Here is a 26,975-nt window from a genome sequence, read left to right as displayed (position 1 = left end):
GTGTTGCTCTGCTATGCCCAGTTGGAGATGGCTCACCTCCATGTCTTCTGGGTAGGAAAGGGGGAGGGGATGCATCTCTCTTCCTTTCAAGTGATTAGGCCAGAAGTTGCACGTATCACTTGGCCACAGCGGGAAGGGAGGCCAGACAGTGCATTCACTATTGTTGGTGGCCATGAACTTGGCTAAAATTCAAGTGTTCTATTACTAAATGGAGAAGGGAAGTAGAGCTATCTGGGGAAGAGGAGCCAACAAGCCAGCACACGTTATTTCTCTCTCCTCTCTCTCTCAAATGGACTAGTTAAAAGGATGAACAAAATATTCTGTGTAGTGCCAACAGCATAATGCCTGGCATACAGTTGATGTCCTGCATTTATGGAGCACCTACTGTGTGCATCTGTTATGAGAGATACTAAGAGAAATATAAAGAGGAAGTTGATGCAATCTCCAGATTGAGCGAGGCAGACAGATGCTGCAGAATGAGCTATAACATGGCTAGGAAGAGGAAAGCGCTGTAATCAAATTGTGTACAAAGTCCTTGGAAGAAAAGAGAAGGGAGTTCCTCAAGCCACCTGAAGAAATGTGAAAGCCTTACAGAGGAAGGCACATCTGGCATTGGGTCCTCAAGGATAAGTATGATTTCAGCAAATAGGAAAGGAAAGAGAAGTCATTTCAGGTGATAGGATCAGAAATCTTACAACACAAATCAAAACAACAATAAAGCATCATGCTTTACTGATAAGACTAGCTAAAATTACAGATATAGGGACAGGTACAGATACAGATATGAATATAAACGATACTTAGTGTTGGTGAAGGACTGGAGAAAGGGGCACCCCACCATATACCGTTGGTGGAAGTGTGCACTGGTGCAGCCTCTTCAAAACATATCAAAATTTAAAATACACACATTCTATGACCTAGCAACTCCATTTCTGGTAACTTATCTTACATAAATACTTGCACAAGAGTTCAAGGTAGGCCTGACACGGTGGCTCATGCCTGTAATCCTAGCACTTTGGGAGCCGAGGCAGGAGGATTGCTCGAGGTCAGGAATTCAAAACCAGCCTGGGCAAGAGCGAGATCCTGTCTCTACTATAAATAGAAAGAAATTAATTGGCCAACTAATATATATAGAAAAAATTAGCCGGGCATGCCTACTGCATGCCTGTAGTCCCAGCTACTCGGGAGGCTGAGGCAGTAGGATCACCTGAGCACAGGAGTTTGAGGTTGCTGTGAGCTAGGCTGACGTCAAGGCACTCACTGTAGCCTGGGCAACAAAAGCAAGACTCTGTCTCAAAAAAAAAAAAAAAAAAAAAAGTTCAAGGTATATAATCAAGGATTGTATTTCAGCATTATTTATAATAACAAAACAAATACCACAGTAGCCTACAACTAAGCCAGCCTCTGAGTGGGAAAGGATTACATAAACCGTGCTGTGGCCATCCTGCAGAATGCTCTGCAGCCACTCACACACTGGGACAGAAGGAATGAACAGACTTAGGAGAGTGGCACTGTTACACTGTTAAGTGAAGGAAACCCACAACTCGACACTATGTGTAGCACGATTGCTTTTTGTGCAAAGCCAAAGACAAACATAAGTGAAAATTAGGCCAAGCCAAAAACAAATGAACACACAGCTGTGTCTGGTAACGTGTGTATATCTTCATGCACTGAAAGCTTCTGGGAGGAGATGGACCAAAATGTCAAAAGAAATTACGTGGAGGAAATGGGAGTTGAGAGAAAAGAAATCCTCTTGGTCATTGTTGCTACAGTTAAATATTGGAAACAATCTAAACGTCCACCTGTGGGCAATGGGGTTAAACAAATCATGATACTTGCACAAAGTAGATTACATTAGAGCTGTTAAAAAGAATGAGGTGGCCAAGCGCAGTGGCTCACGCCTGTAATCCTAGCACTCAGAAAGAAAAAAATTAATTGGCCAACTGAAAATATATAGAAAAAATTAGCCGGGCATGGTGGTACGTGCCTGTAGTCCCAGTTCTCCGGAGGCTGAGGCAGAAGGATTGCTTGAGCCCAGGAGTTTGAGGTTGCTGTAAGCAAGGCTGACACCAAGGCACTCTAACCCCAGTGACAGACACTCTGTCTCAAAAAAGAAGAAAGAAAGAAAGAAGAAAGAAAGAAAGAAAGAAAGAAAGAAAGAAAGAAAGAAAGAAAGAAAGAAAGAAAGAAAGAAAGAAAAAAGGAGGCAGCTTTATCTACAAACATGGAAACAGCTCCCAGACATATTGTTAAGTGAAAAAAGCAAGGTCCAGAATCCCATGTATCTCATCACTTATATGAATAGGATGACAGAAATATGCCTCTGTGTGTGTGTGTGTGTGTGTGTGTGTGTGTGTGTTGTTACAGGCACACAGTACTCTAGAAGGATCATAAGAAACTGGAAAGAGTGGTCACCTCTGGGTAGGGGCATTGACTTAGGAATAGAGTAAGAAAGAGTCACTTTCTCTACCATTATAATTTTGAATGCTGTCCCATGCATATGTATATTCTTTTTAAACATTTTAATAAAAATTTAAGTTAAGATTAAGAAATAAATGTTATAAAGGTCTTCCTCTGCCCCACTCCTCCATGGCACACAGTGAGAATTTGACTCATCCCAGCAGGTGCCTGCCAAATCTGCACCAGCATAGTAACCAGCAGTGCAGAAATATAAACCCTACCCTGAAGTGGGGCCTTTGAGGGGATGCATGTCAAATCATATTGCAATTCATTAGTGTACTATAATACCATGGACTGTCTTGGGAAAGAAAGGAGATTTGGATTAAGACTTTTACTTACGAATTTAAGGCACAATCAGGATGAGTGCTGTGGTCCACACACTGTAACAGCTTCACTGGTCTATAGAAAGAAAGTAACATTTAAGGGAGGGATTATTTAAATAACTTTCATTCATCAAACATTTGTGATGTGCCTGCAAAATCCTGGAGATACAAAGTCTCTGATCTTGAAGAACACACACACTATTGCTTTTAAAAATATTAGCCAGCATATTTTTGTATCGAGCACTGTGTCCCAAGACATTTGATCATACATTTTATATAGACCACGTCATTTAATCCTCACAACAACCAAATGGAACAGGTACTTTTATCATCTCAAATTTATAGTTGAGAAAGCTGACCAGAGTAAGTTGCCCAAGTTCTCATAGCAGCAAGTTGAAGAGCTGAACTTGAACCCTGCAGGCTGACCCCAGAGCCCAAGCTTGTAATCACTTCTGTATGCATGCACAACTTTGGAAAAAACTCTTGATAAGTACTTTGGGCAGAAGGTTGGACTTGAAGCACATGGGTAATGGCCAGTGCTCAGGCTTCAGGGAAGAAGCTAAATTGCTCTGCACAGCAGAGGGAGGAGATGTGACATTCCAGGGCTGAGGGGAGGGAAGGAAGCAATGAAGACAGGAGCCAGATAACAGTGGCACACAAGGTAGTAGGTACAAGGCAGGCCAAGATGGGATCTCTATGCCAGGATGATTGGAGGGGACTTCAGAAAAACAGAATTGTTCGCTCTATAGCATGCTATGGGATCTCTCCTTGGACTCACCTACTGAAAAGTAAAGTCTACTCAATGCATTCACATTTTATGAGAGTTTGCTGTTGTTGTTTTATATCCCAAAAAGGCATTGAGTTTTACTGAATTTGATTCAACATGGTCTAACAGAAACCAACCAGGAGGTAAGGGAGGCTATGAAAAGATAAGACACCCCCCCAAAATGGGCAAGAATATCAGCAAGAACTTCCAACTGACATGGTGACAGCAGACAATGTCACCTGAACTGTGAAGGGCAGGAGGCTCTCTCTTACATCTGGGTTGGAGTTGGATTTGTCAGCCTTTGTCACTTTCCCATGTTATACCTTTCCTTATACCTTCTCTGTTCCCCAGAAGCAATACCAAAACCCCACCTTAACACAGAAAGAGCCTGTGGGTAGTAAAGAAATGGGTGTGCCTACACTTCTTTACTGAGTCAAACTTGGGAGAGAAGAGCTCTGAGGCCAGCTGAACTGGGGACACTGCTGGAAAGGAGGGAAGCATCCTGAGACCAGGATGCTGTGAGGGGAGAGGAGACCTAGGGCTCTGGCCTGGCTACCACAACTGAGCCTTGTGACTTCAAAGCAAACTGCCTTCTCAGACAGTCCCTGTACCAAAGCAACGTGGTTGTGAATGTGGAGTGTTTAGCTACAATTTTCTCCATCATTGAGCTGTTGATTTTGTTTTGTGTGTGGTTTATTTTTTTTAAGTTGAGATCTCGCTGTGTTGCCCAGACTGGAGTGCAGTGGCTATTCACTGGTGCGATCATGGCTCACTGCAGCCTCAAATTCCTGGGCTCGAGTGATTCTCCTGCCTCAGCCTCCCAAGTAGCTGGGACTACAGGTGAGGACCACCACACCTGGCTAATGAGTTGTTTGAAAGTAAGAATTGTCTTTTATAAATTTACTAAAATCTGGTGCTTTGAGTAAGGAAGGAGGAGCATGGCAGTAGGAGAAAGAGCATGCTTGAAGGCCATACAAAGGTGGTTGAAAACTCAGCTCCATATCTGCTTAGCTCTCACCTGAAAAAAAAGAAAAAAAAGAAAACTCAGCTCCGTCCCTGAGTGTTGACTTTGGGCAATTTATTTAATCTCTCTGATTCATCTATAAAAAGGGAATTTATTCATTTATAAAGAGAGAATATTTATAAAAAGCTTAAAGACAGACAATTCATCAGTGACATTATAAATCTGGAAAGTTACTATGGGGATGGAGGGTGGTGACCAAAAGGGAGGCCAAGGGCAGACTGTGGTGCTGGTTATGTCCTCTTTTATTATTATTTATTTTATATTATTTATTTATTTATTTGAGACAGAGTGTCACTCTGTTGCCTGTGCTAGAGTGCCGTGGTGTCAGCCTAGCTCACAGCAACCTTAAAGTACTGGGCTCAAGTGATCCTCCTGCCTCAGCCTCCCAAGTAGCTGGGACTACAGGCACGCGCCACCATGCCTGGCTAATTTTATATATATATTTTAGTTGTCCAGATAATTTCTTTCTATTTGTAGTAGAGACGGAGTCCCCACTCTTGCTCAGGCTGTTCCCAAACTCCTGATCTTGAGCGATCCTCCAGCCTCGGCCTCCTAGAGTGCTAGGATTACAGGCATGAGCCACCACGACCAGCCGTCTCCTGTCTCTTGATCTCAGTGCTGGCTGCATGTACACCTTGAACTTGTGAACATTCATCCAACTGTATACTCATGGTTTGCACATCCTTCTGTAGATAGGCTATGGGCTTTGGTTTGTCTTTAAAAGGGGGAGATAGGCCAGGCACGGTGGCTCATGCCTGTAATATTAGCACTCTGGGAGCCCGAGGCGGGTGGATTGCTCGAGGTCAGGAGTTCGAAACCAGCCTGAGCAAGAGCGAGACCCCATTTCTATAAATAGAAAGAAATTAATTGGCTAACTAATATACATAGAAAAAATTAGGCGGGCATGGTGGCGCATGCCTGTAGTCCCAGCCACTCGGGAGGCTGAGGCAGGAGGATTGCTTGAGCCCAGGAGTTTGAGGTTGCTGTAAGCTAGGCTGACGCCATGGCACTCACTCTAGCCTGGGCAACAAAGCGAGACTGTGTCTCAAAAAAAAGGGTGGGGGGAGATAAACAACACCCAACTTTTGAGTTTCCTGAGAGCATTAGCAGTAATATATGAGAAAAATGGTAAAGATAACGGAGCAGCTTTGAGATGATCTCTCTCTTGAGGCATGAAATGAATGGGAGAGAGTGGTTCACACCTCTAGTGGGCTTTGCTCATCCAGCCTGCAAAGCTTTTGGAAAGGCAGAGGGTACTAGAGCAGTAGGATGAACGTGGGTGTCAGACAGGGCGACCACTAATCTAAATTCCACCCTGCCACATGCAGAAATGTTCAAGAAAGTCACTAAATTTTTGCAATTTGGACTCTGGCCCCCTGTAGAACCAGGAGGCCCACACACTTGGGCTGAGGCAGAGAGAGGCCAGAGACAGGAATTCTGAGTAAAGAGGGGGCTTACTTACAACTGCCTGAGGATTTGAGCCAAGTTTCTTACATTTCCAAGCAGGAAGACCCTCAAATAATATCTGATTATAAGCATATAAAGTGTCTGGCCCATAATACACTGAACAAATGGTAGCTATTATATTTTCCTATTGGTCTACAGTCAAAATGTAAGTGTCTGTAAACATCTCAAACTAACTCCCACCATGGCACCTATCATGGACAAGGATCCCACAGGGTCCTCAGCCGTAGGAGCCACAATCCCTGTTCTCTGGCTACTCACCACACCGTAAGCAAAGTGAGAGGAAAACTGGACATGGGCAAATGAGAAAGCGCTCCTCCGTACGTCCTTTAACTGCCATTAAGATGGACTCTGGACAGAAGCGGGTGGGACCCAGGCAGAACCCAGGCCAGAAGGTGCTCCCAGCCACCACGTGCAAAGGCAACCCAGAAGACACCACCCCGTGGCCTTCGGAGCTGACTCCCAGCAAAGCTCTTTCCGAAGCCCACCCCACCCAAAACCACCCTCCGCCTCTGAGCATGCGCACTGACCACGCAGTCCGCCTACCGGTAATCATCAACACAGCTGTACTGGAACCCCATTTCCTTCAGCCTCGCTTCCAGGATTTTCACGCTGCCTTCTCCACAGGATTCCCTAAAATGTATAAAAAAACATGTATTTAAGAACTAAAACGAGAAGAAGATGAGGAAGAGGAGGAAGCTGCTGTTTCTGGGTTAACTAAACTTTCTTTTGACCACGTGCTCCCCGCTGCTTCCCGCAATGCATGAGGACCCGGATGCTGAGGACCAAGGCCGGGTGGCCACGCCCATGGGCGGGGCCAGAGCTGGCGCATGCGAGTGGCATCTGCACCACCTGCGCCTCCCCCCCCATTCCTGAACCCACACAGTAACATGAGTCTGCCACGTGCCCTAGGGGCCTGGCACAATACTCATTAACAACTGTTCAACCTACAGTGCATTTACTAAAGTTGAAGTAACCACGAAAACATACTGACTTAAAAATGTCAGAAAATGCAAATAAAAGAAAAAAATTACCCCAAATCTCACATCCCTAGATACAGATACTACTAACATTTTGGTATATAGTGGTGATTTATTCCCACAGGTCTTTGTATTTATTGTTTATTTATTTATTTATTTTTTGAGACATAGTCTCGCTTTGTTGCCCAGGCTAAAGGGAGTGCCGTGGCGTCAGCCTAGCTTACAGCAACCTCAAACTCCTGGACTGAAGCAATCCTCCTGCCTCAGCCTCCAGAGTAGCTGGGACTACAGGCATGTGCCACTGTGCCCGGCTAATTTTTTCCATATATATTAGTTGGCCAATTAATTTATTTCTATTTATAGTAGAAACGGGTCTCGCTGTACCTCAGGCTAGTTTCAAACTCCTGACCTCGAGCAATCCACCCGCCTCGACCTCCCAGAGTGCTAGGCTACAGGTCTTTTTAAATATAGCAATGGGACTCTGCTATCCAGTGTGGTTTGTATTCTGCTTTAGCCTATGTGTGTGTGTGTGTGTGTGTGTGTGTGTGTGTGTGTGTATGTATACTTTTCTACCATTATTTTTAATTCCTGCATGGTCTCCCTTAGGTAAACAGACCATAACATATAGAACCAGTCCTCTCTTGTTGAAGGCCTAGGTTGATTCCTATATTTCAATGCCATTTATACTACAACAAACCTTGTTAAAATTTCATTTCCATACACATTCTTGGTTTTTTTTGTTTTTTGTTTTTTTTGAGACAGAGTCTCACTCTGTTGCCCAGGCTAGAGTGCTGTGGCATCAGCCTATCTCACAGCATCCTGGGCTCAAGCAATCCTTCTGCCTCAGCCTCCTGAGTAGCTGGGACTACAGGCATGCGCCACCATGCCCGGCTGATTTTTTCTATATGTTTTTAGTTGGCCAATTAATTTCTATTTTTAGTAGAGATGGAGTCTCGCTCTTGCTCAGGCTGGTTTCAAACTCCTGACCTTGAGTGATCCACCCACTTCGACCTCTAGGATTACAGGCGTGAGCCACCTCACCTGGCCCTGGCCGCCATTCTTAATTATTTGTTTTCCTTAGCATAAATTCCTGAAAGTAGGTTTCATGGCACCAAAGTTTTGAATCAATTTTAAGGCTCTTCATATGCACTGCCAAAGTACACCTTGGTCCATTTCTCATACTCTCACCAACAGTGATTCTTCCCTACTTAACTGATGGTCACAATTGAGCAGGGAGAATTTATATAGTCAAACAGAGGTAGATAGAACACTGCCAACTATGGTTAGAAGGCCATGGTGTTCTTATGGCGGGCAGGACCCTGCCTGAGTTTATGTGGAATGGGAAGGTAGACAGCCTCCCTAGAGAGGGATTGTACAGGAAAGAAATGAGCGATGGAAGGTGGAAGGAAATTTTCACAGAAGTGGAATTCCAGGCATTACAGGAATGAAGAGGGCGAAGTGTTGAGTGACATCATTTCTTAGAACCTTGCCAAAATATGGGACAGTGCCCTTCTCTGGGTCAGGCTCACTACTTAGAACTTTTTTAGTAAGCAATGACATTTAGGCTCCAGGACACTTGGACACAGAGGCAAGTCAATGGGTTGTTTTACTGTTGCTTTGAATAAAGACAGCCAAAGCCATGCTAAACACAATTAGGCATTAGCCACATTGTGTTTAGCTCTCTGCTTATGAGTTTTGTTTCACTTTTTTCTATTAAGCTTTATTGTGTATGTTTGAGGTTTACAACATGTCATTGGATACATATGGATAGTAAAAAGGTTACTATAGAGAAAGCAGATTAACATATCTATCATCTCTCATACTTACTTTTTTGTGACAAGAGCAGCTAAAATCTACTTATTTAACAATAATCCCTAACACAATAAAATTTTATTAACTATCGTCCTCAGGTGTTTTCTCTAAAATCTGAGCCAAGGTCCCCATTTCCCTAGCCAACAACTCACAACTCTACCCTGCGGCTCAAACAACCAAGTGTACTGAGTACAACCAGGTGTTCTAGCCCCTTTTGTAATTTCTCCTGCAGCAAAAATGATGGGTTATGACAACAATGAATGGTCTTTCCTTATCTCGTTACGGTAGCTTCAAAGGACAAACCTTCTCTGATAGAGACATTAAACCAATAAGCAAACATAGTTCTAGACAAAGAGCAACTTCTCACAAAAATAAGAAAAACAATACACGTTCTTCATGCAATAATAAGTATAAAGCAAACATAGTTCTAGACAAAGAGCAACTTCTCACAAAAATAAGAAAAACAATACACTTTTTCATGCAATAATAAGTATAATTCATCTTCTGGGAAGGGAAATGCATATCTTGGTATAACTTATGTAATTAAGTAGTTTGTAAATTTATTGCAATCTACTGCCCAGTGAATAGGAAAAAATATCACCCATTATATGGTGAGTCTTACAGGGTCCTAAGGGCCAGAAACAGGGGATTTGCTGAGGTTTTCCTAGAACACACTTTTAATGGCAAATCACTCCTTGGGACTGGCAATACATTCCTCCATGTAGCATCTGAAGAACAAGGCCCCAGCTTGCCTCTGAAGCAGGCGTCCTCAAACTATGGCCCGCGGGCAACATGCGGGTGTTTTTGCCCATTTGTTTTTTTACTTCAAAATAAGATATGTGCAGTGTGCATTGGAATTTGTTCATAGTGGTTTTTTTTAAACTATAGTCCGGCCCTCCAACGGTCTGAGGGACGGTGATGAAGTAGATAGACTAAAGATGGCTCCTGTAGATCTAAAATGGAGTCAGTCTTGCTCTAACTATTAGTAAAAGGTCTTGACCGTCTAAGAAAGTTCCCAAAGGAAGTTCCCAGAGGAGGGAGAAGGGAATTGAGGAGGCCTGTTCTCAAAAAGAATAGAGAGGTCCTGTTCCAGAAAAGTCCCTTGTCCCTTAGCGTACCTTTCCATTGTTCACTTAACTAAGGGCTAATTGCAAAGTTCTGCTTCTGTGATTTTCTGTGATTCCTTGCTTGCATAGCTGCCAGCCCCCAGGGTATAAAAAAAAAACGCAAAGGCCTTTTTCAGGGCTGCTTCTCCCTCCTTGCATGGAGTGGTGACAGCCCCTGTGCAAATAAAAATAACTAATTTGGCTGATTGGATTCTGTTGTCCAAGTCCCCTTGATCTGCTGGTTTACAACAGTGAACTGGTCCCCTGTTTAAAAAGTTTGAGGACCCCTGCTCTGAAGATCCATGATGGCTGCCCAGCTTTAATTAGGCTGTGGCTTTGCTGGCTTGTGTCTGAACCAAATGGGTTTTACTTTTTTTTTTTTTTTTGAGACAGAGTCTCGCTTTGTTGCACAGGCTAGAGTGAGTGCCGTGGCGTCAGCCTAGCTCACAGCAACCTCAAATTCCTGGGCTCAAGCAATCCTTCTGCCTCAGCCTCCCGAGTAGCTGGGACTACAGGCATGTGCCACCACGCCCGGCTAATTTTATATATATATATTAGTTCGCCAATTAATTTCTTTCTATTTATAGTAGAGACGGGGTCTTGCTCTTGCTCAGGCTGGTTTCGAACTCCTGACCTTGAGCAATCCGCCCGCCTCGGCCTCCCAGAGTGCTAGGATTACAAGCTTGAGCCACCGCGCCCGGCTGGTTTTACTTTTTTATCTGGAATTTGTGCCAGCAGTGCCCTTCATTGCTGAAGAGGATGAGTTCAGTTTGCATGTATATAAACTCAAGTGGTTGTCCAGAAAATATGGACCATAAAAGTTTCCTTGATTAGTAAATAAGACCTGTTGAGGGTCAGGGTTGAGACATGAGAACCCCAGGAGTAGGACGGGACTTTGCCAAAGAGCAACCTGTGGACATGTCCGTTCACTGAGCAAAAGCTGCTCGACCTTGAGGGGGACATTCCACCAATCTGCAAACAGACCCCACCTTGAAGCCTGAGAGCTACAGCCTGGATGTCTGAAAACAGACCCAGGCTTGTAATCGAAGGTAGAGAGAATGATGAAAGGATGTCAGCCCAGGCCGGGTGTGGTAGCTCACGCCGGTAACCCTAGCACTCTGGGAGGCCAAGGCAGATGGATCACTCAAGGTCAGGAGTTCGAAACCAGACTGAGCAAGAGTGAGACCCTGTCTCTACTAAAAATAGATAGAAAGAAATTAATTGGCCAACTAAAAATAAATAGAAAAAATTAGCCGGGCATGGTGGTGCATGCCTGTAGTCCCAGCTACTCGGAAGGCTGAGGCAGGAGGATCACTTAAACCCATGAGTTTGAGGTTGCTGTGAGCTAGGCTGATGCCACGGCACTCCTATCTCTCTCCTGAGTTCATGTCTCAGTATAATGAGGAACTAGATAAAGTAGAAAGAAGTACGTGGTCTCTTTTGTTCCCTTTTAGGTTATATGCTTTATTGATAACCCACCAGCTTTTCACATGAAATCTTTGTACTCTATAATGTGAAAAAGAGAATAAAAAACGGGTGCTAGACTTCAGTCAGTACCACCTGGCTCACCGGAATGCTGGTGGTCCCCTGACCTCCCCACAAGTTTTCACCTTACTTTTTGTGTCTGTATTTTTGTCTCTCACATCTCTTGTAATGCACAATGTCCAGGGACCAGTTATATTGGGGCTGTCGGGAACCCCTGATAAAGACCCAGTTGTAGGCTAGGCACGGTGGCCTGTAATCCTAGCACTCTGGGAGGCCGAGGTGGGAGGATTGCTTGAGCTCAGGAGTTCAAGACCAGCCTGAGCAAGAGCGAGACCCCGTCTCTATTATAAATAGAAAGAAATTAGCCAAACAACTAAAAATAGAAAAAAATTAGCCGGGCACAGTGGCACATGCCTGTAGTCCCAGCTACCCTAGAGGCTGAGGCAGGAGGATCGCTTGAGCCCAGGAGTTTGAGTGCTGTGAGCTAGGCTGATGCCACTTCTAGCCTGGGCAACAGAGTGAGACTCTGTCTCAAAAAAAAAAAAAAAAGACCCAGTTGTAAAGTAAAGCTGGCTGTTCTCTGAGAATAATATCTTCATTACAGAGTCCCACATTCTGAGAACCCTTGGTAATGACTGTTGGGCTTCAAATGACCAAAAAGAGAAACTGGCTCTGACCCTCACAAATACATAAGGAACTCACCTATTCAAAGTTGCTCAAGCCACTCAGAAAGGAACACCATTTTCTCTGGCTAAGAGAAGTATCCTGGATAAAGAAGGTTTTCTCTCCCAGAAATAGCTAGTGGTATACCCAGAGAGTCAAGCCTTTGTCCTTTTTTACCAACCACATTATAAACGAAGAAGACTGTCATTTCTCCAGAACTGAAAATATAAAATCAAGTCATATAAAATATGGCTTGACCATATCATATTCAAGAAAAGCAAATTTGCACAATGACCACCATCAATATGGTAACTTACACATTGGGTCTCCCGATGTCATGCATAACCCAGATCTCAATTCGTGTGATTTTATCCTTCTGAAAGTATGGAACTTCATAATCTGCAAAAAAGCTGAGAAACAAGCAGAACATTTCTGAAAGTTCTAAAGCAATATGATACTTTTTCCATTTTAGTCGTTAGTTGATGCACACGTTATTTTTTAAAGTTTTTTAGGGGATTTTAGGTTTTATTTTTAGGTTACTTATTTTATTCATGTATTTATCAGCTATTAATGGTTTAACTCTACAGATGTGGTTCTGGTCACCAAATCATTCTACTGTTTTGCTTTACCTGGATTTATAAAAGCAAACATTACATTGGGGATTAGGGCAATTCTCCTTATCCTCCATTCAAAACAACTACATAAACATTTTGTTATTCTCTGCTGTGATTGTTGGTGCTAGTGTTCTTACCCATTGATGGGATAGGCTCCTTCGGGCTCTGAACCATTCAGCATGACATAGATCACCCCAGAACTATCTGTTGAATACTGTGAGAAGAACCAAGAATTTTTAGCAAATGAAGGCATCATTATTCTACAATGAAATAAGCATTTTAAAAAATTGACAGTTCTCAATATTGGCAAGGATGTGATAAATTTGGTATTTCATATAGCTGGTAGGAATACAAGCTGGCTTATTTTGGAAAGAAAATTGCCTTAAAATGTTGAAAACGCACAGATTCAGTAATTCCATGTCTGGAAATCCACTCTAAGAAAATGATATGAAATACACAGTACCCTATCAGCTGGAATAAACTAGGCTATGCTGCCATAACAAACAGCCTCAAAATTGCAGTGGTTTAAACAACAAAGATTTATTTAGCTTTCATGCTACATGTTTATCACAAGCCTATTGTGGTTTTGTTCCACATACTCTTACTGTGGGACACATCTGCGAAGTTGCTGATTGTCAGAGAAGCAAAACAAGGAAAAGTGACAAATCACAAAGCAGTTCCACCCAGAAGTCACACATGTCACTAACACATCTCATTGGCCAGTGTAAGCCACATGTAAATAACTTCAAGAAGGAAGAAAGTGCAAACTGTGAGCTCAGAAGACAAGCCAGAAATATTTGGCAAACAGCATTAAGAACTACTACCAGCACTGTGCACAAAGGTGGGCAGTGAGCATTCCTTGTAATATAGAAATATTTTAACCAATATAAAATAAACAGCAAGGAAATGGTAATTAATCCATGGTACTTATATGTCTGAAATATTAACCAGTCATTTGTAAAAGTCTACAAAGCATTTGCAGTAGCAAAAGAAGTGTTTATATTCAAAGCAAAATGTGAGATTAGGTGAGCAGAGCATGAGCTCTACTATGTTAAAACTAAATGGGCAGGCCAGGTACGGTGGCTCAAGCCTGTTATCCCACACTCTGGGAGGCCAAGATGGACGGATTGCTCAAGGTTAGGAGTTCGAAACCAGCCTGAGCAAGAGCGAGACCCTGTCTCTAAGAAAAATAGAATGAAATTAATTGGCCAACTAAAAATGTATAGAAAAAATTAGCCGGGCATAGTGGTGCATGTCTGTAGTCCCAGCTACTCAGGAGGCTGAGGCAGTAGGATTGCTTAAGCCCAGGAGTTTGAGGTTGCTGTGAGCTAGGCTGAAGCCATGGCACTCTAGCAGAGCAACAGAGTGAGACTCTGACTCAAAAAAAAAAAGAAAAAAAAAAAACAACTAAATGGGCAGAGGTCTAAGAATTCCCATGGGAGAGATATATCCAGAGCCATTCCCAAATTTCCAGCTCAGAATACCACTGGATCATATCGTTTCACTCATAAAGTATTTACACTAGAATGAAGACGGGGTAGAGGTGAATCATGTGGCACTGAGATGTACACAGCTGGGTTTGCTCTCTAGCAAAGTAACACCCAATATCGTCTGCACCAAAACAACAACACTCTATACCATCCTTGCCTCAGATTGCTTCCAAATAGTGTCAACAGTCATATTAAATCCTTAAATGCCAAGGCCTGATGATCATTATGCTAAAGGGATTGCCCTTAGGTGGTAGGAATAAGGATGATTAATTTTCTCATTTGCATTTTCTGTAATCATTCTTGAGCAGCTATCAGTCATGAGCAGCTATTACATTGACAATAAGAAAAAATTAATTTAAAAAATGCATGCAGATACAATGAGGCTGTATAATGAAGTGGCTGAGAGTTTGGGCTCTGGAGCCAGGCTGCCTGTCTCGGAATTGTGGCTCCACACTTATTAAGTCCATAACCCTAGTAGAGTTTCATGACCTTACTGTACCTCACTTTACCCATCTGTAAAATAAGGGTATTCAGAGAGTCTACCTCATAGGATTGTTATAAAGATTAAAACATTTAAAAAATGATGACCATTAAGATTTCTCAAATACTTACCTGCTAAGGTTCAAACTCTCTCTACAGCACTATACTATACCACATCTCCTCATGCTTTGACTACTCAGTATATTCTAAGGGCTCAAAAGGTGTGGACACTATTATAATAGACATTCCCATTATAGAATTGAGGAATTATAAGGTGGTGGTGGTTTGGAGCACATGCTTAAAATCTGGCAGATCCACTGGGTAGAATATATGGTTTCCATCACATGTAATGTTGACATCTCCCCTGAGTTACTGTTTCAATCCCCCACCTGTGTCAGGTGATGTCACATCCGTAGCCTCCCAATTCTCAGTGAGAGGTGCTGGCAGCCACTGCCAACTGACTGGAGCCTGCACTCAAGATGAAACCTAGGGACAGTGAGAGCAAATGGTGCTGCCACTGCAGGTGGCAGAAGAGCACAGTAATAAGCTGGATGTCTTTTGCTCCAAACTGCAGCCATGGTGGAGGGTTTGGCCAAAGTCCCTCTCACCCTAACAATGGACACCTGGGGATCCAGAGTAGATGATGCAACCGAAAGAGACATGGATAGCCCATGGTTGGCAGTGGTGAGGAAGTGCCCCGACATCTGCCTAGTCAATACAGCTAACATTCAATAGTCGACAGCACTTTGCCAGGCACTGAGCGCTAAGAACCTAACACTTTTATTTCTAATTTTTATTCTAAGCCTGGTGACAGAAAACATAAGCAGTAGTCACTGGCATTTTGTAGCTACTGATAGCCATCATCAATCTGGTGACAATATACTGTAAGAACAGACCTACCTTAAGGAGATATTTCTGTGTCTCCCACTTATCCTCAGTCTCCTATCATCTATCTGTTCTCCCATTAATATCAGTCTGTGAACATTTCTTGCTCCCACAGATAGATCTCAGGGGTTCCAGGGTCTTCCATAAAGCATGAATTACCCCATTGTATTATATATATCAATCAAAATTACATTGATTTGAAATACTAATAACAACCATGACATAATAGAAATAATAATGACTACTTAATATCCTCATCTGCAGCTAACATTTATAGAATGTTTTCTCTGTGCCAGGCATTGCATTGAATATTTTATCTCCTTAAATCCTTACAACTTTATGGAGCAGAGAGCATGAATCCGGATGTTACAAAAGTGGAAAGTGTGGGTAAGTAATGACCCAGGGTCCTAGTCTCTAACCTCCTCCCTTCCATGTTCAAGGGCCCTACACATGTTCAGAGACTCAGTCACCCATCTCCAGATCACCTGCATGGATGCCCTTTTCCAAAAGGAGTCCACAGGGTTGTTTTCACAATCTTCTGATGTAGGGCAAGATTGGTAATCGAGTCCTAAGGAGAAAGCAGACAAACACATTTCCTTTCAAAGATTTTATCAGGAAAGGATTAATTCAGAATATTTGCCGGCTCCACAAAATATACTTAGCCTGCATTCTGTACAATGTGTACAAGTTTAACATTCATAGTCTGCCCAATCAATCCACAAGGAGCCTGGTGAGTGACCACTTAGGCCACGATACAAAGATATTTGTCACTTTGCTTGGCATGAATGTAGGAAGGGGGAGAACTAAGCAGTTGGCTAATGAGTCCACCTAGCTGACCACTGAGCTCTAGAGCAGTGATGTAAAAACAAACAGGAAACAAAAAAAAACTTTGCTTTATTGAGAGAAGTGCCTCCTCCAAAAATTCAGTTATTAGCCCTTCTCTTAGAGGTACATACAAGAAAAAAGATCAAGGATGTGATAATCCTTAGCCAGAAAATAGAAATTTTATAACATTTTGAAATTCATAAAATGCTAAAATATATTACATTTTAAAAATGTTGGGCCAGGCACAGTGAGTGGCTCACACCTGTAATCCTAGCACTCTGGGAGGCTGAGACAGGAGGATCGCTTGAGGTCAGAAGTTCAACACCAGCCTAAGCAAGAGTGAGACCCTGTCTCTACCAAAATATACAAAAACTAACTGCCTTGGCAGTGTGCGCCCGTAGTCCCAGCTATTCAGGAGGCTGAGACAGGAGGATCGCTTGAGTCCAGGAGTTTGAGGTTACCGTGAGATATGATGACGCCACTGCATTCTAGCTCCGGTGACAGAGCAAGACCCTGTCTCAAAAAAAATTCTTTTCTAAGGATATAAGTCAGCAGATCTATGGAACGTGGGATGTGCTTGCCATTTATAAAGAAAGGAGAAATTCCTAACTGATAAGTGTTTCAGGGAGTATCCCAAACAGGGCAAAATGTGTACTGCCTGCAGGGATATGCTGTGTTACAGGGTCAGTGCAAATTTGATGGTTTATGATGTTTTCAAGGAGTAGTCCTCTGAGGCCAAGTTTATTTAAAAAGAGAAGACCATTACTTAATCATTGCTTAATAGAGTGGTAGTGACTTCCTTGAATTATACACTTGAGGTTGGAAAATATTTCAAGCTATCTATTATCTCTGCAGGCCAATGTCCCAAATTTTCAGAGATCTTTGAGGCTCCATGAGAGGTTCCATGGCTGGTCTGTGATACAGAGGACTGGAATTTAAGTTTCCAGTTTCCCAGTGTTTCTTCCACCATTTCCAACAGCCAGGGCTTAAGGTGGTATTTGTCCAAACAGTAATTTCTGTATTTGCCTATTTTATACTTTCTTGGTTTTAGACTGTGAACAACTGGTGAGTATGATTATCATTTACTTACTTGAAATATTCTTTTCTTTAAAAATATTTTATTCTCATAAATAATATATCTAAATTACAAAAAAATAGTAAATATGAGATATGAAAAAATTATGACATCATATTTGCAGCAAAAACTGCTATTAATGGCACTATTCATAATAGCCAAGATATGGAATCAAGCTGTGTCCATCATCTGATGAACAGATAAAAGAAAATGTGGTATACATACACAATGGAATACTATTCAGCCATAAAAAAGGATGAAATTCTGTCATTTGTGACAACATGGATGAACCTAGAGGACATTATGTCAAGTGAAATAAACCAGGCATAGAAAGACAAATATTACATGATTTCACCCATATGTAGAATCTAAAAAAGCCAATCTCATAAAAGTTGAGAGTAGGCCGGGCGTGGTGGCTCATGCCTGTAATCCTAGCACTCTGGGAGGCCGAGGCGGGTGGATCCCTCAAGGTCAGGAGTTCAAAATGAGCGTGAGCAAGAGGGAGACCCCGTCTCTACGATAAATAGAAAAAAATTAATTGGCCAACTAATATATATATATAGAGAGAGAAAAAATTAGCCGGGCATGGTGGTGCATGCCTGTAGTCCCAGCTACACGAGAGGCTGAGGCAGAAGGATCGCTTGAGCCCAGGAGTTTGAGGTTGCTGTGAGCTAGGCTGATGCCACTTCTAGCCTGGGCAACTGAGTGAGACTCTGTCTCAAAAAAAAAAAAAAAAGTTGAGAGTAGAATAGAATTTATCAGAGGCTGGGGATGGGGGATGGGCAATGGGGAAAGGTTGGTCAACAGGTACAATGGTATAGTTAGACAGGTGTTCTAATGCACAGTAGGGTGACTATAGTCAACCATAATGCATTGTGTAATTTAAACTAGCTAGGAGAGGATTTTGAATTACTTACTACAAAGAAATGATAAACGTTTAAGGTGATGGATGTGTTAATTACCTTGATTTAATCATTACACAATGTATACATGTATCAAAACATCACAATGTACCCCATAAATATGTATAATTATTATATGTCAATCAAAAGTAAAATAAAAGTTAAAATTTTTTTAAAAAGAACTACTGTTAACAGTTTGGGTTTGCCATCTTCTTGACTTTTTTCTATGTGTATATTTTCACTGAGGTATAATTTTTTTAATTTAAATAGCATCCTACCAATCACAGTATTATATAACCTGATTTCTCACTTAAAAATATGACCTAAACATATGACCTAAAAATATGACCTAAACATCTTTTTAGGTCAATAAATACAAACTTCCATTATCATTGCTGGTGGCCCCACAGGATTCCATGATATAAACATACCATTACTTAGCTGACCCAAACCGACGGACTTCACTTCCTCCTTTAACAAAGCCTTTATAGGAGGGCATAGATAGAAATGGGATAGAAATGGGGGGAAAGAGGCAATGTGGTTTTCTGGAAAACTCTCCCTTTCTTTATACTTTTTCCATCACCCCATCCCCATTCTTCCTACCCTCTGCAGGAGAACCACACTAAAGCTTCCTGGTCATTCTCGAACTCCTGACCTTGGCGATCCTCCCACCTCGGCCTCCCAGAGTGCTAGGATTATAGGCGTGAGCCACCTCGCCCGGCCTGGTCACTCTCCATTGGAAGAATGGTCATGCCCCTTTGACCTGTGCCCTGCAATGCATCTCATCTCACAGTGAAAGCCAGAGCCCTCACAGTGTCCTCTGCCATCTGGTCCCCTTTTATCCCTCTTGCCTCATAGCCCACCACTTTCCTCTTCACTCCCTGCCCTCCTTGCTAACCCTTACATATGCCAAATAGGACCTTTGCACTTGCTGTTCTCCCTGCCAGAAAATGCTCTTTCTCATCTCCTTCGGGTCTTTGCTCAAATATCAGCTACGCAGTGAGGTTTTCCCTGGGCATCTGTGTAAAACTGCAACACTTTCCTCTCCCTCCTTCCCCTAGCCTTTTCTATCCTCTTTCCCTGTTTTGTTTTTCTGTGTAGCCCTGATAACCTTAGGGCAGACTATATATTTTACTTGCCTGTTTATTGTCTTATCTCCCCCATCAATAATCTAAGGACAGGGTTATTTTTTATTTTTTTTATTTTCCTGTTTTGTTCTCTGCTGTTCCTAGTGCCTAGAAGAGAAAGGCCTGGCACATAACAGGCATTCCATGAATTTTAGTTGGATGGACAAATGAATGGGGGAGAACTAAGCAGAACTGACATTAGGTTAACTCTTAAAGTGACTCTGATAGCCAGGGAGGGAGAATTTCCAGTCCTGGCGATGGGAACACCCCACCACCCCGCCCGACCTCCTCTCCTGCTAGCTTCCCTCCTCAAGCTTCCTTGATGCCCTGGCCGAGGGTAGTGTCTCCCTCTGCCACTCCTTAGCTCATAGTCCTTCCTGCATCAGAGTACACTCCAGCAAATGCCCCCCACGAGGCTATATGCTCCCTGAAGGCAGGGGCTGCTGTATCTCTAGCTCCCACCGGCCGTAGTTGGAGGAATGAAGAGACTTTTCAGTACCATCAGGCCAGCTCTTGTGACTCTAACTTTCCTTGTGATTTTAATGTCAAAATATCTGCTGGCTTCAGAATCTGTCAAAACAGGGGTTGAGTCCCAGCCTTACCACTTCTAGTCATTTAACCTCCCAAAGCCTCCATTTCCCTTTCTGAAAAATAAGGATGGTAGGCCGGGTGCGGTGGCTCACACCTGTAATCTTAGCATTCTGGGAGGCCAAGACAGGTAGATCGCTCAAGGTCAGGAGTTCGAAACCAGCCTGAGCGAGACCCCGCCTCTACTAAAAATAGAAAGAAACTAATTGACCAACTAAATATATATATACAAAAAATTAGCCAGGCATGGTGGTGCATGCCTGTAGTCCCAGCTGCTCCGGAGGCTGAGGCAGTAAGATTGCTTAAGCCCAGGAGTCTGAGGTTGCTGTGAGCTAGGCTGATGCCACGTCACTCACTCTAGCCTGAGCAACAAAGTGAGACTCTGTCTCAAAAAAAAAAAAAAAAAAGAAAGAAAACAAGGATGGTAAAGCAGAGTTGTGCACAGTTGGGAGTACGGGCTCTGGAGTCATGGTCTGACTCTGCTGCTTACTAGCTATGCACCCCTGAGCAAGTTTCTTAAACTTGCTGTGCCTCAGTTTCCTCATTTCTCAAAATAGGAATGATGATAAGATTCCATGGACCTACTGTGGGGATTAAATGAATTAATACATGTAAAGTGCTAGACCAGTACCTAGCAAAAGATAAGTACTCTCTATTATTGCTATCATTAATTATTATTGAGAAGGATAGAATGAGATAAATGCATATGAAAGCATTTGGCCCAAATGGCAAATGTATAGTAACCAGGAGCTCTTACACATCTTGTGATTTGTGCAGGAGTCTTACCGGAGGCATTTTTCTGTCGACACCAGCTCAAGAAATCTCCAACCCTGCCATACAGAACATCGCACACGGGCATAAAGCGACGGGTGTTCTCCGCATAGCTAGTAACAAGGAGGTGGTTATTTTCCCAGAACAGGGACTAAGGAAAAACAAACAAAAAATTAAAATACAAAACAGATTATTTCTGGCACCATATCATCAAAACAAATCAGGCAACCCATTTTCCATTTAACTCTGACTTGCTTCATAACAACTGAACTTTGTTTTTCTTTGTCTTTATTTACCTGTTCAAAGAGTGCTACCAGTTATCCTTCCTTTATTCCAAAGGGATCATGTAAATGATAAAGAAATATTTTCCCAGTAATACAAAATACATACACATGTGGTAAGATCCCTGCATTAAAAATGACCAAGGGACATAGGTTTGAATCCTGATTCTGTCATATGCTAAATGTGTAATCTTGACCAAGACATGTAATCTCCCAGTGCCTCGGTTTCTACATCTGGAAAATGTGAAGCACGAGCCCTTCCTCTGCTTCTACATCTGTGGTTAGGATAGCATGCAATCACAAAAAGCACTTCTTAAAGTGTAAAATGCCTCAAAAACACATTACCTTTACATTATACTTTATAGTTTCCACTATAAATAGTGTTTTCATATGGCAATAATACAAATCTCCCACTCTTTGTGTATCTAATCCTCAGCAGTCCAATCAGACTATATCTAGACTGAAAGGTCCCCAAGGATGAGGGCTGTTTTTCACTGTTGCATGCTGAATCCTTAGCACAATTCCTGGCACACAGAAGTATTTACTGAATTGATCAACTAGCACCAAATCTATGAGAGAGGAGAGCAAAAACTGTGATTCTCCTCTTTGCTGACATGCAGGCAGCAAGGTTCAAAATACAACATATGCTTAAAAATCATATTTTTAGTCTATTATATCTCTGAACCTCATAGTTCCATTAACTTGCCTTTACAAATAACACTAATGGAAAAATGAGGTTAACAATGATTATGTCAGGCTGGGCGCGGTGGCTCACACCTGTAATCCTAGCACTCTGGGAGGCCGAGGCGGGAGGATTGCTCAAGGTCAGGAGTTCAAAACCAGCCTGAGCAAGAGTGAGACCCTGTCTCTATTAGAAATAGAAAGAAATTAATTGGCTAACTAACATATACAGAAAAAATTAGCCAGGCATGGTGGCACATGCCTGTAGTCTCAGCTACTTGGGAGGCTGAGACAGAAGGATTGCTTGAGCCCAGGAGTTTGAGGTTGCTGAGAGCTAGGCTGACGCCACGGCAACACTCACTCTAGCCTGGACAACAAAGCGAGAGACACTGACTCAAAAAAAAAAAAAAAAAAAAAAAAAAGGAATGATTATGTCAGAGAAATAAAAATGATGTCTAACTGTCTTTAAACTTGAGGTATTGTTCTAAGCAAACATTTTAGGTAGATTTTCTCATTTATTTTCATTTTATTAGACCTCAGAGTTCAGACAGAATATATTAATAAACATGTGGTTTTCTTAAAGAAACTGGTACTGAATAAAAATAATCTTAAGACTCATTAAAAGAAAAGATTAGTCTTCTGAGATGATACTAAAATTGGGGGTTTTCTGAATTACCCAAGGTTCAGGCCATTGGGCCAGTTAGGATGGAGGTTATCCAGAACTGGCCAGATGTAGAGGCCCAGTGTGAAAGGTATGGCCATGTCCTGATGTCCTTGTGGTGATTTCTGCACTGACTTGCTGACATGGGAGATTTTCTTCTGCCCACAACCAGGCAGGAGACCTAGAGTCACTGCTGGAGACAAAGCTGCCTTCTCACCGGAGAGCTCAGCATGTGCATTGTGAGTTTGCTGCTTGATGTCTCAGTGATGGTACAGGATGCTGGGGACAGCTAACTTTACACCTGGCCCATGCACCATCTATCTTTAGAGAGACAGAAAGTGCTGCTTTACCCAAGTCCCTTGTAGAGTTACCTTGTCTCTGGGAATAGAATGCCTGGAGAGGTTAATAAAAAGGTCATAGTCCGAGGGCAGCACAGAACAGGGATCTTTGTCCAGCACCACTTTAAAGGCTTCCCAGATGGCTGTGCAGTTCTTGTCCCTGTGCAAAAGTACAAGTTGGAAATAAACACACACACACATCCATAATGTGAAGTATTAATATCAATATTTCCAGTTCCCTAAGGGCTTTACAAGCTTCTTTTTCATATATTGACTCTGCATAACTAGGCATACAAAAAAGACAACAAATTGTCATGGCTCAGGTGATGGATTTAGAAATCTGACATTGTAAGTGTCTCTCAGAAAGTGCTGCACAGATTTCTCAGAGCTAAGGAATATTGCCTTGCCCCAGGCTCACAGAGACAAGCAGAAAAGATGCCAAGCTAGAAGGTGACAATTCCAATAAACCATGCAGCCTCCCGGTTTCAGGTGCCCCCTCATTTAGACATGAGAGTGGGGTCAGTCTCATCATGCAGACCCATCATGAGGCTCAGGAAACAGGTGAGGCCAGGCTGACTTGCAGGACTTATGAAATCAAAGATTGCAAAGGGCTTCCACCTCCTGGTATGGCAGAAAACATGCCATTTAGTGCTAGCCTCACTTTTTTTGTTTTTTTTTTTTTTTTGAGACAGAGTCTCACTCTGTTGCCTGGGCTAGAGTACTGTGGCATCAGCCTAGCTCACAGCGACCTCAAACTCCTGGGCTCAAGCAATCCTTCTGCCTCAGCCTCCCAAGTAGCTGGGACTACAGGCATGTGCCACCATGCCCGGCTAATTTTTTCTATATATTTTTAGTCGTCCAGCTAATTTATTTATATTTTTAGTAGAGACAGGGTCTCACTCTTGTTCAGGCTGGTTTTGAACTCCTAACCTTGAGCAATCCTCCCGACTAGGGCTCCCAGAGTGGTAGGATTACAGGTGTGAGTGAGCCACCACGCCCAGCCTTAGCCTCACTCTTGAGTTCCATGCTAGCTTTCAAAAAATATTGCCATCAGCTCTAAGAAACAATGGTGATATAGCACATCTTATATTTTCCTGGTTAGAGCTGGAACCCATACTACTAAGTGAAGTATCCCAAGAATTGAAAAACTAGCACCACATATACTCACCAGCAAACTGGCATTAACTGAGCAGCACCTAAGTGGACACATAGGTACTATAGTAATAGGGTATTGGGCAGGTGGGAGGGGGTAGGGGGGCAGGTATATAAATACATAATGAGTGAGATGTGCACCATCTGGGGGATGGTCATGCTGGAAACTCAGACTTGTGGGAGGAGGGGGGAAAGGGCATTTATTGAAACCTTAAAATTTGTACCCCCATAATATGCCAAAATAAATTAAAAAAAAACATTGCCAGTGCATTTATAACTTTTCATATCTCATGCTGGATGGTGAGTAAATAGGTGTTCCTTGCATGGATTCTCTACTCTTTATTAGTTGTCTGAAACATGTCCCAATAAAACCAACTGGCAGAAGAGAAAGGCGTTATGAACACAGAAAAAAACTCTGGTCCAAAGAAGGAGCAAAAATCAGTAAACAGCCCAGTGCTGACAACAAAGACCTAATACTCAAAAAGTCCTCTAGATTAGAGGATCTGAAATTTAAATTTCAGAAGGACCTGGACTTAAGGAATTCCAGTTGGAGGCCACATTCCAAGGATTCCAGATAAACACAGGGAGACTGACAACTGCCAGCGTCCTAACTCACCTCTACCTCTACCTAACCTTTACTTCTAGACCGACGTGCTCCCCCGACGTGGCACACACACACACACACACACCACGCGCGCACACCCCTCCCTCACCTCTAGACCCGCCACAGTACACCCCTCACATGCAGACTTCCTCCCCTCTCACTGCCCCCACACCTCTAGGTCCCCCACCCTCCACACATGTCCCCCCACTACCCCAGTCCCCGCCCTTTAGAGCCCTTGCCCTCTCCACACACCTCCCTTCCGTCGAGAGCCCTCTAATCCCCCCTACCCCTACCTTGAGGCTCCGAGTCCCCCTGCCCACAGCCCCTTCCCCTTGGCGCTCACCGCAGCTCGGGTCTCAGCAGCGCGCTGTACTCGGCGCAGCGGCCCAGGAAGATGCTCTGCAAGTGCGGGCTGGTGCCCTCCCCGCTCCACCGCGCGCCCCCCGCGCGCCCCACGCCCGCCGCCAGCGGCAGCAGGAGCAGCAGGAGCCGCCGGGGCAGCTGCCGCCGCGATGGCACGCGCTCGGGGACCGCCATCCAGAGACTTCAGTTCCTCCAGCTTCTTGCCTCCTCAACTCACTTACTCTCCTCCCACTAAGGCGGCTCCCAAACTACGCTGGGCACGCCTCTCGCCCTAACACTTCCCCTTCTGTTCCCCCGTTTTCTTCAGTTACAGGACTGCTCCTGGAACCTCACCCGGGACAGGCCTGCTGCGGCCTACCGGCCGTGCTAGGCTGGAGTCCTGGGGGAGGGATGTCCAAAGAAGCGAGGTTGGAGAAAAGGTGAGGAGAGTTCAGTTATCAGAAGAAAGACTTTTGTGGCTCCAAACTCTGACAACTTTGGCAGATGCCCTCCTTCTCACTGGACAGTGAAAAAGGGTTTTTGTTTGCTTTAAGAAAATAACCACAGGCTGGGCACAGTAGCTCACGCCTATAATCCTAACACTCTGGGAGGCCGAGGCGATCACTCAAAGTCAGGAGTTCAAAACCAGCCTGAGCAAGATCGAGACCTCGTCTCTACTAAAAAAAAAAAAAAAAAAAAGAAGAAGAAATTAGCTGGACAACTAAAAAATATATATATATATAAATTAACCGGGCATGGTAGCACATGTCTGTAGCCCCAGCTACTCTGGAGGCTGAGGCAGGAGGATCGCTTGAGCCCAGGAGTTGGAGGTTGCTTGAGCTAGGCTGATGCCAGGGCACTCTACCCTGGACAACAGAGTGAGACTTTGTCTCAAAAAGAAAGAAAGAAAGAAAATAACCACAAAAACTAATCTTTACTGAGTTGTTACTATGTGCCAAGCACTCTGCAACCATAATGTTCATTTACTTTTGACAATATCCCTCCTAGCTAGGTTTATAATTATCCCCATTTTACAAATGAGTAAACCCGGGGAAGTTAAGTATAGTTGGCCCTCTGAATTTGTGGGTTCCATATCTATGAATTCAACCAACCACAGCTGGAAAATATTCAGGGAGAAAAAATGGATAGTTATGTCTGTATTGAACAAGTGCCGACTTTTCTCTTGTTATCATTTGTGAACTAAAATAAAATTTTAAGGCTCACCCCCAACCGTCTGACTAGATGGACCCCCTCATGGCCAAAGGAATATCCTAAAACTAAATTGTCTGCCAGGAGGAGAAGACATACCTCACCATGCCCCCCTCCCTTCTTGGAGAAGTACTTTGTGACCCATCTACAGGCCTAAGCGTATGCCAGACACATCTGCAGGTCCTCAATTTACACAACAAATGTATGTCCCTTGGCTTATGTCTGATAAGGACTCCTTATGTTGAAACATTTCAAGCCTTCAGACAAAGCTTCACGTCTTTAACCAATCACAGGCCAAAGAATCTTTAAACCCACCTATAACCTGTAAGCTCCAGCTTCAAGATGTCCCACCTTTATGGGCCAAGCCAATGTATGCCTCCCATGTATTGATTTATGACTTTACCCATAACCCCTGTCTCCCCGAAATGTATAAAATCAAACTATAACCCAGCCACAGCGAGTCCACTTGCTCAATGTTATAGTCTGAAAGTATAAGAAAAGACCACCTTAGAAACAAAATTGGGCCAAATTGTGAGTCCTTATTTACTGGCCAGGACTACTCCTGTCCTGCAGAGAGGCAGGCACAGAAAAGTAGTGATGAGAACGGAAAAATGGCCCTTTTAAAGGCAAAAAAAAACACACTCTAAAAATCTAATTAACAGGCACTTTTACAGAAGTGAGAGAAAGCATTAGTCTTACATTTCTATCTTGTTTTAGCACAATGGGGGTGGGGGGTTGGAGCCTTAAGATACATTTTGTAGGAGTCACTGGCTGCAGCTAAGATTCAGCTGAGAGGAAGCCTCTGAAGTATCCTAATTATGGACAACATTAATCTTAGTTGAAATACATCCTGCATCCTGTGATCTA

General features: G+C 43.2%; 1 protein-coding gene across 1 annotated transcript in view; it reads right to left on the bottom strand.

Moving 5' to 3' along the window:
- BST1 (bone marrow stromal cell antigen 1) overlaps window positions 1–25,142 on the bottom strand; it is a 29,498-nt gene extending 4,356 nt beyond the window's left edge. Inside the window, exons 1-8 of the mRNA XM_012737555.3 lie at window positions 24,901–25,142; window positions 22,835–22,961; window positions 20,856–20,991; window positions 16,038–16,120; window positions 12,835–12,911; window positions 12,401–12,493; window positions 6,584–6,670; window positions 2,800–2,859 (exon numbers count right to left, since the gene is read on the bottom strand). Coding sequence (XP_012593009.1) covers window positions 2,800–2,859; window positions 6,584–6,670; window positions 12,401–12,493; window positions 12,835–12,911; window positions 16,038–16,120; window positions 20,856–20,991; window positions 22,835–22,961; window positions 24,901–25,094 — 857 coding nt within the window. The 5' untranslated portion in view covers window positions 25,095–25,142. The remainder of the gene's footprint in view (window positions 1–2,799; window positions 2,860–6,583; window positions 6,671–12,400; window positions 12,494–12,834; window positions 12,912–16,037; window positions 16,121–20,855; window positions 20,992–22,834; window positions 22,962–24,900) is intronic.
- Between the last annotated feature and the right edge of the window lie 1,833 nt (window positions 25,143–26,975).

This window comes from Microcebus murinus, chromosome 3 (assembly GCF_040939455.1).
Source record: "Microcebus murinus isolate Inina chromosome 3, M.murinus_Inina_mat1.0, whole genome shotgun sequence".
Taxonomy (NCBI): Eukaryota; Metazoa; Chordata; class Mammalia; order Primates; family Cheirogaleidae; genus Microcebus; species Microcebus murinus.
This window is presented reverse-complemented; position numbering and strand designations above follow the sequence as displayed.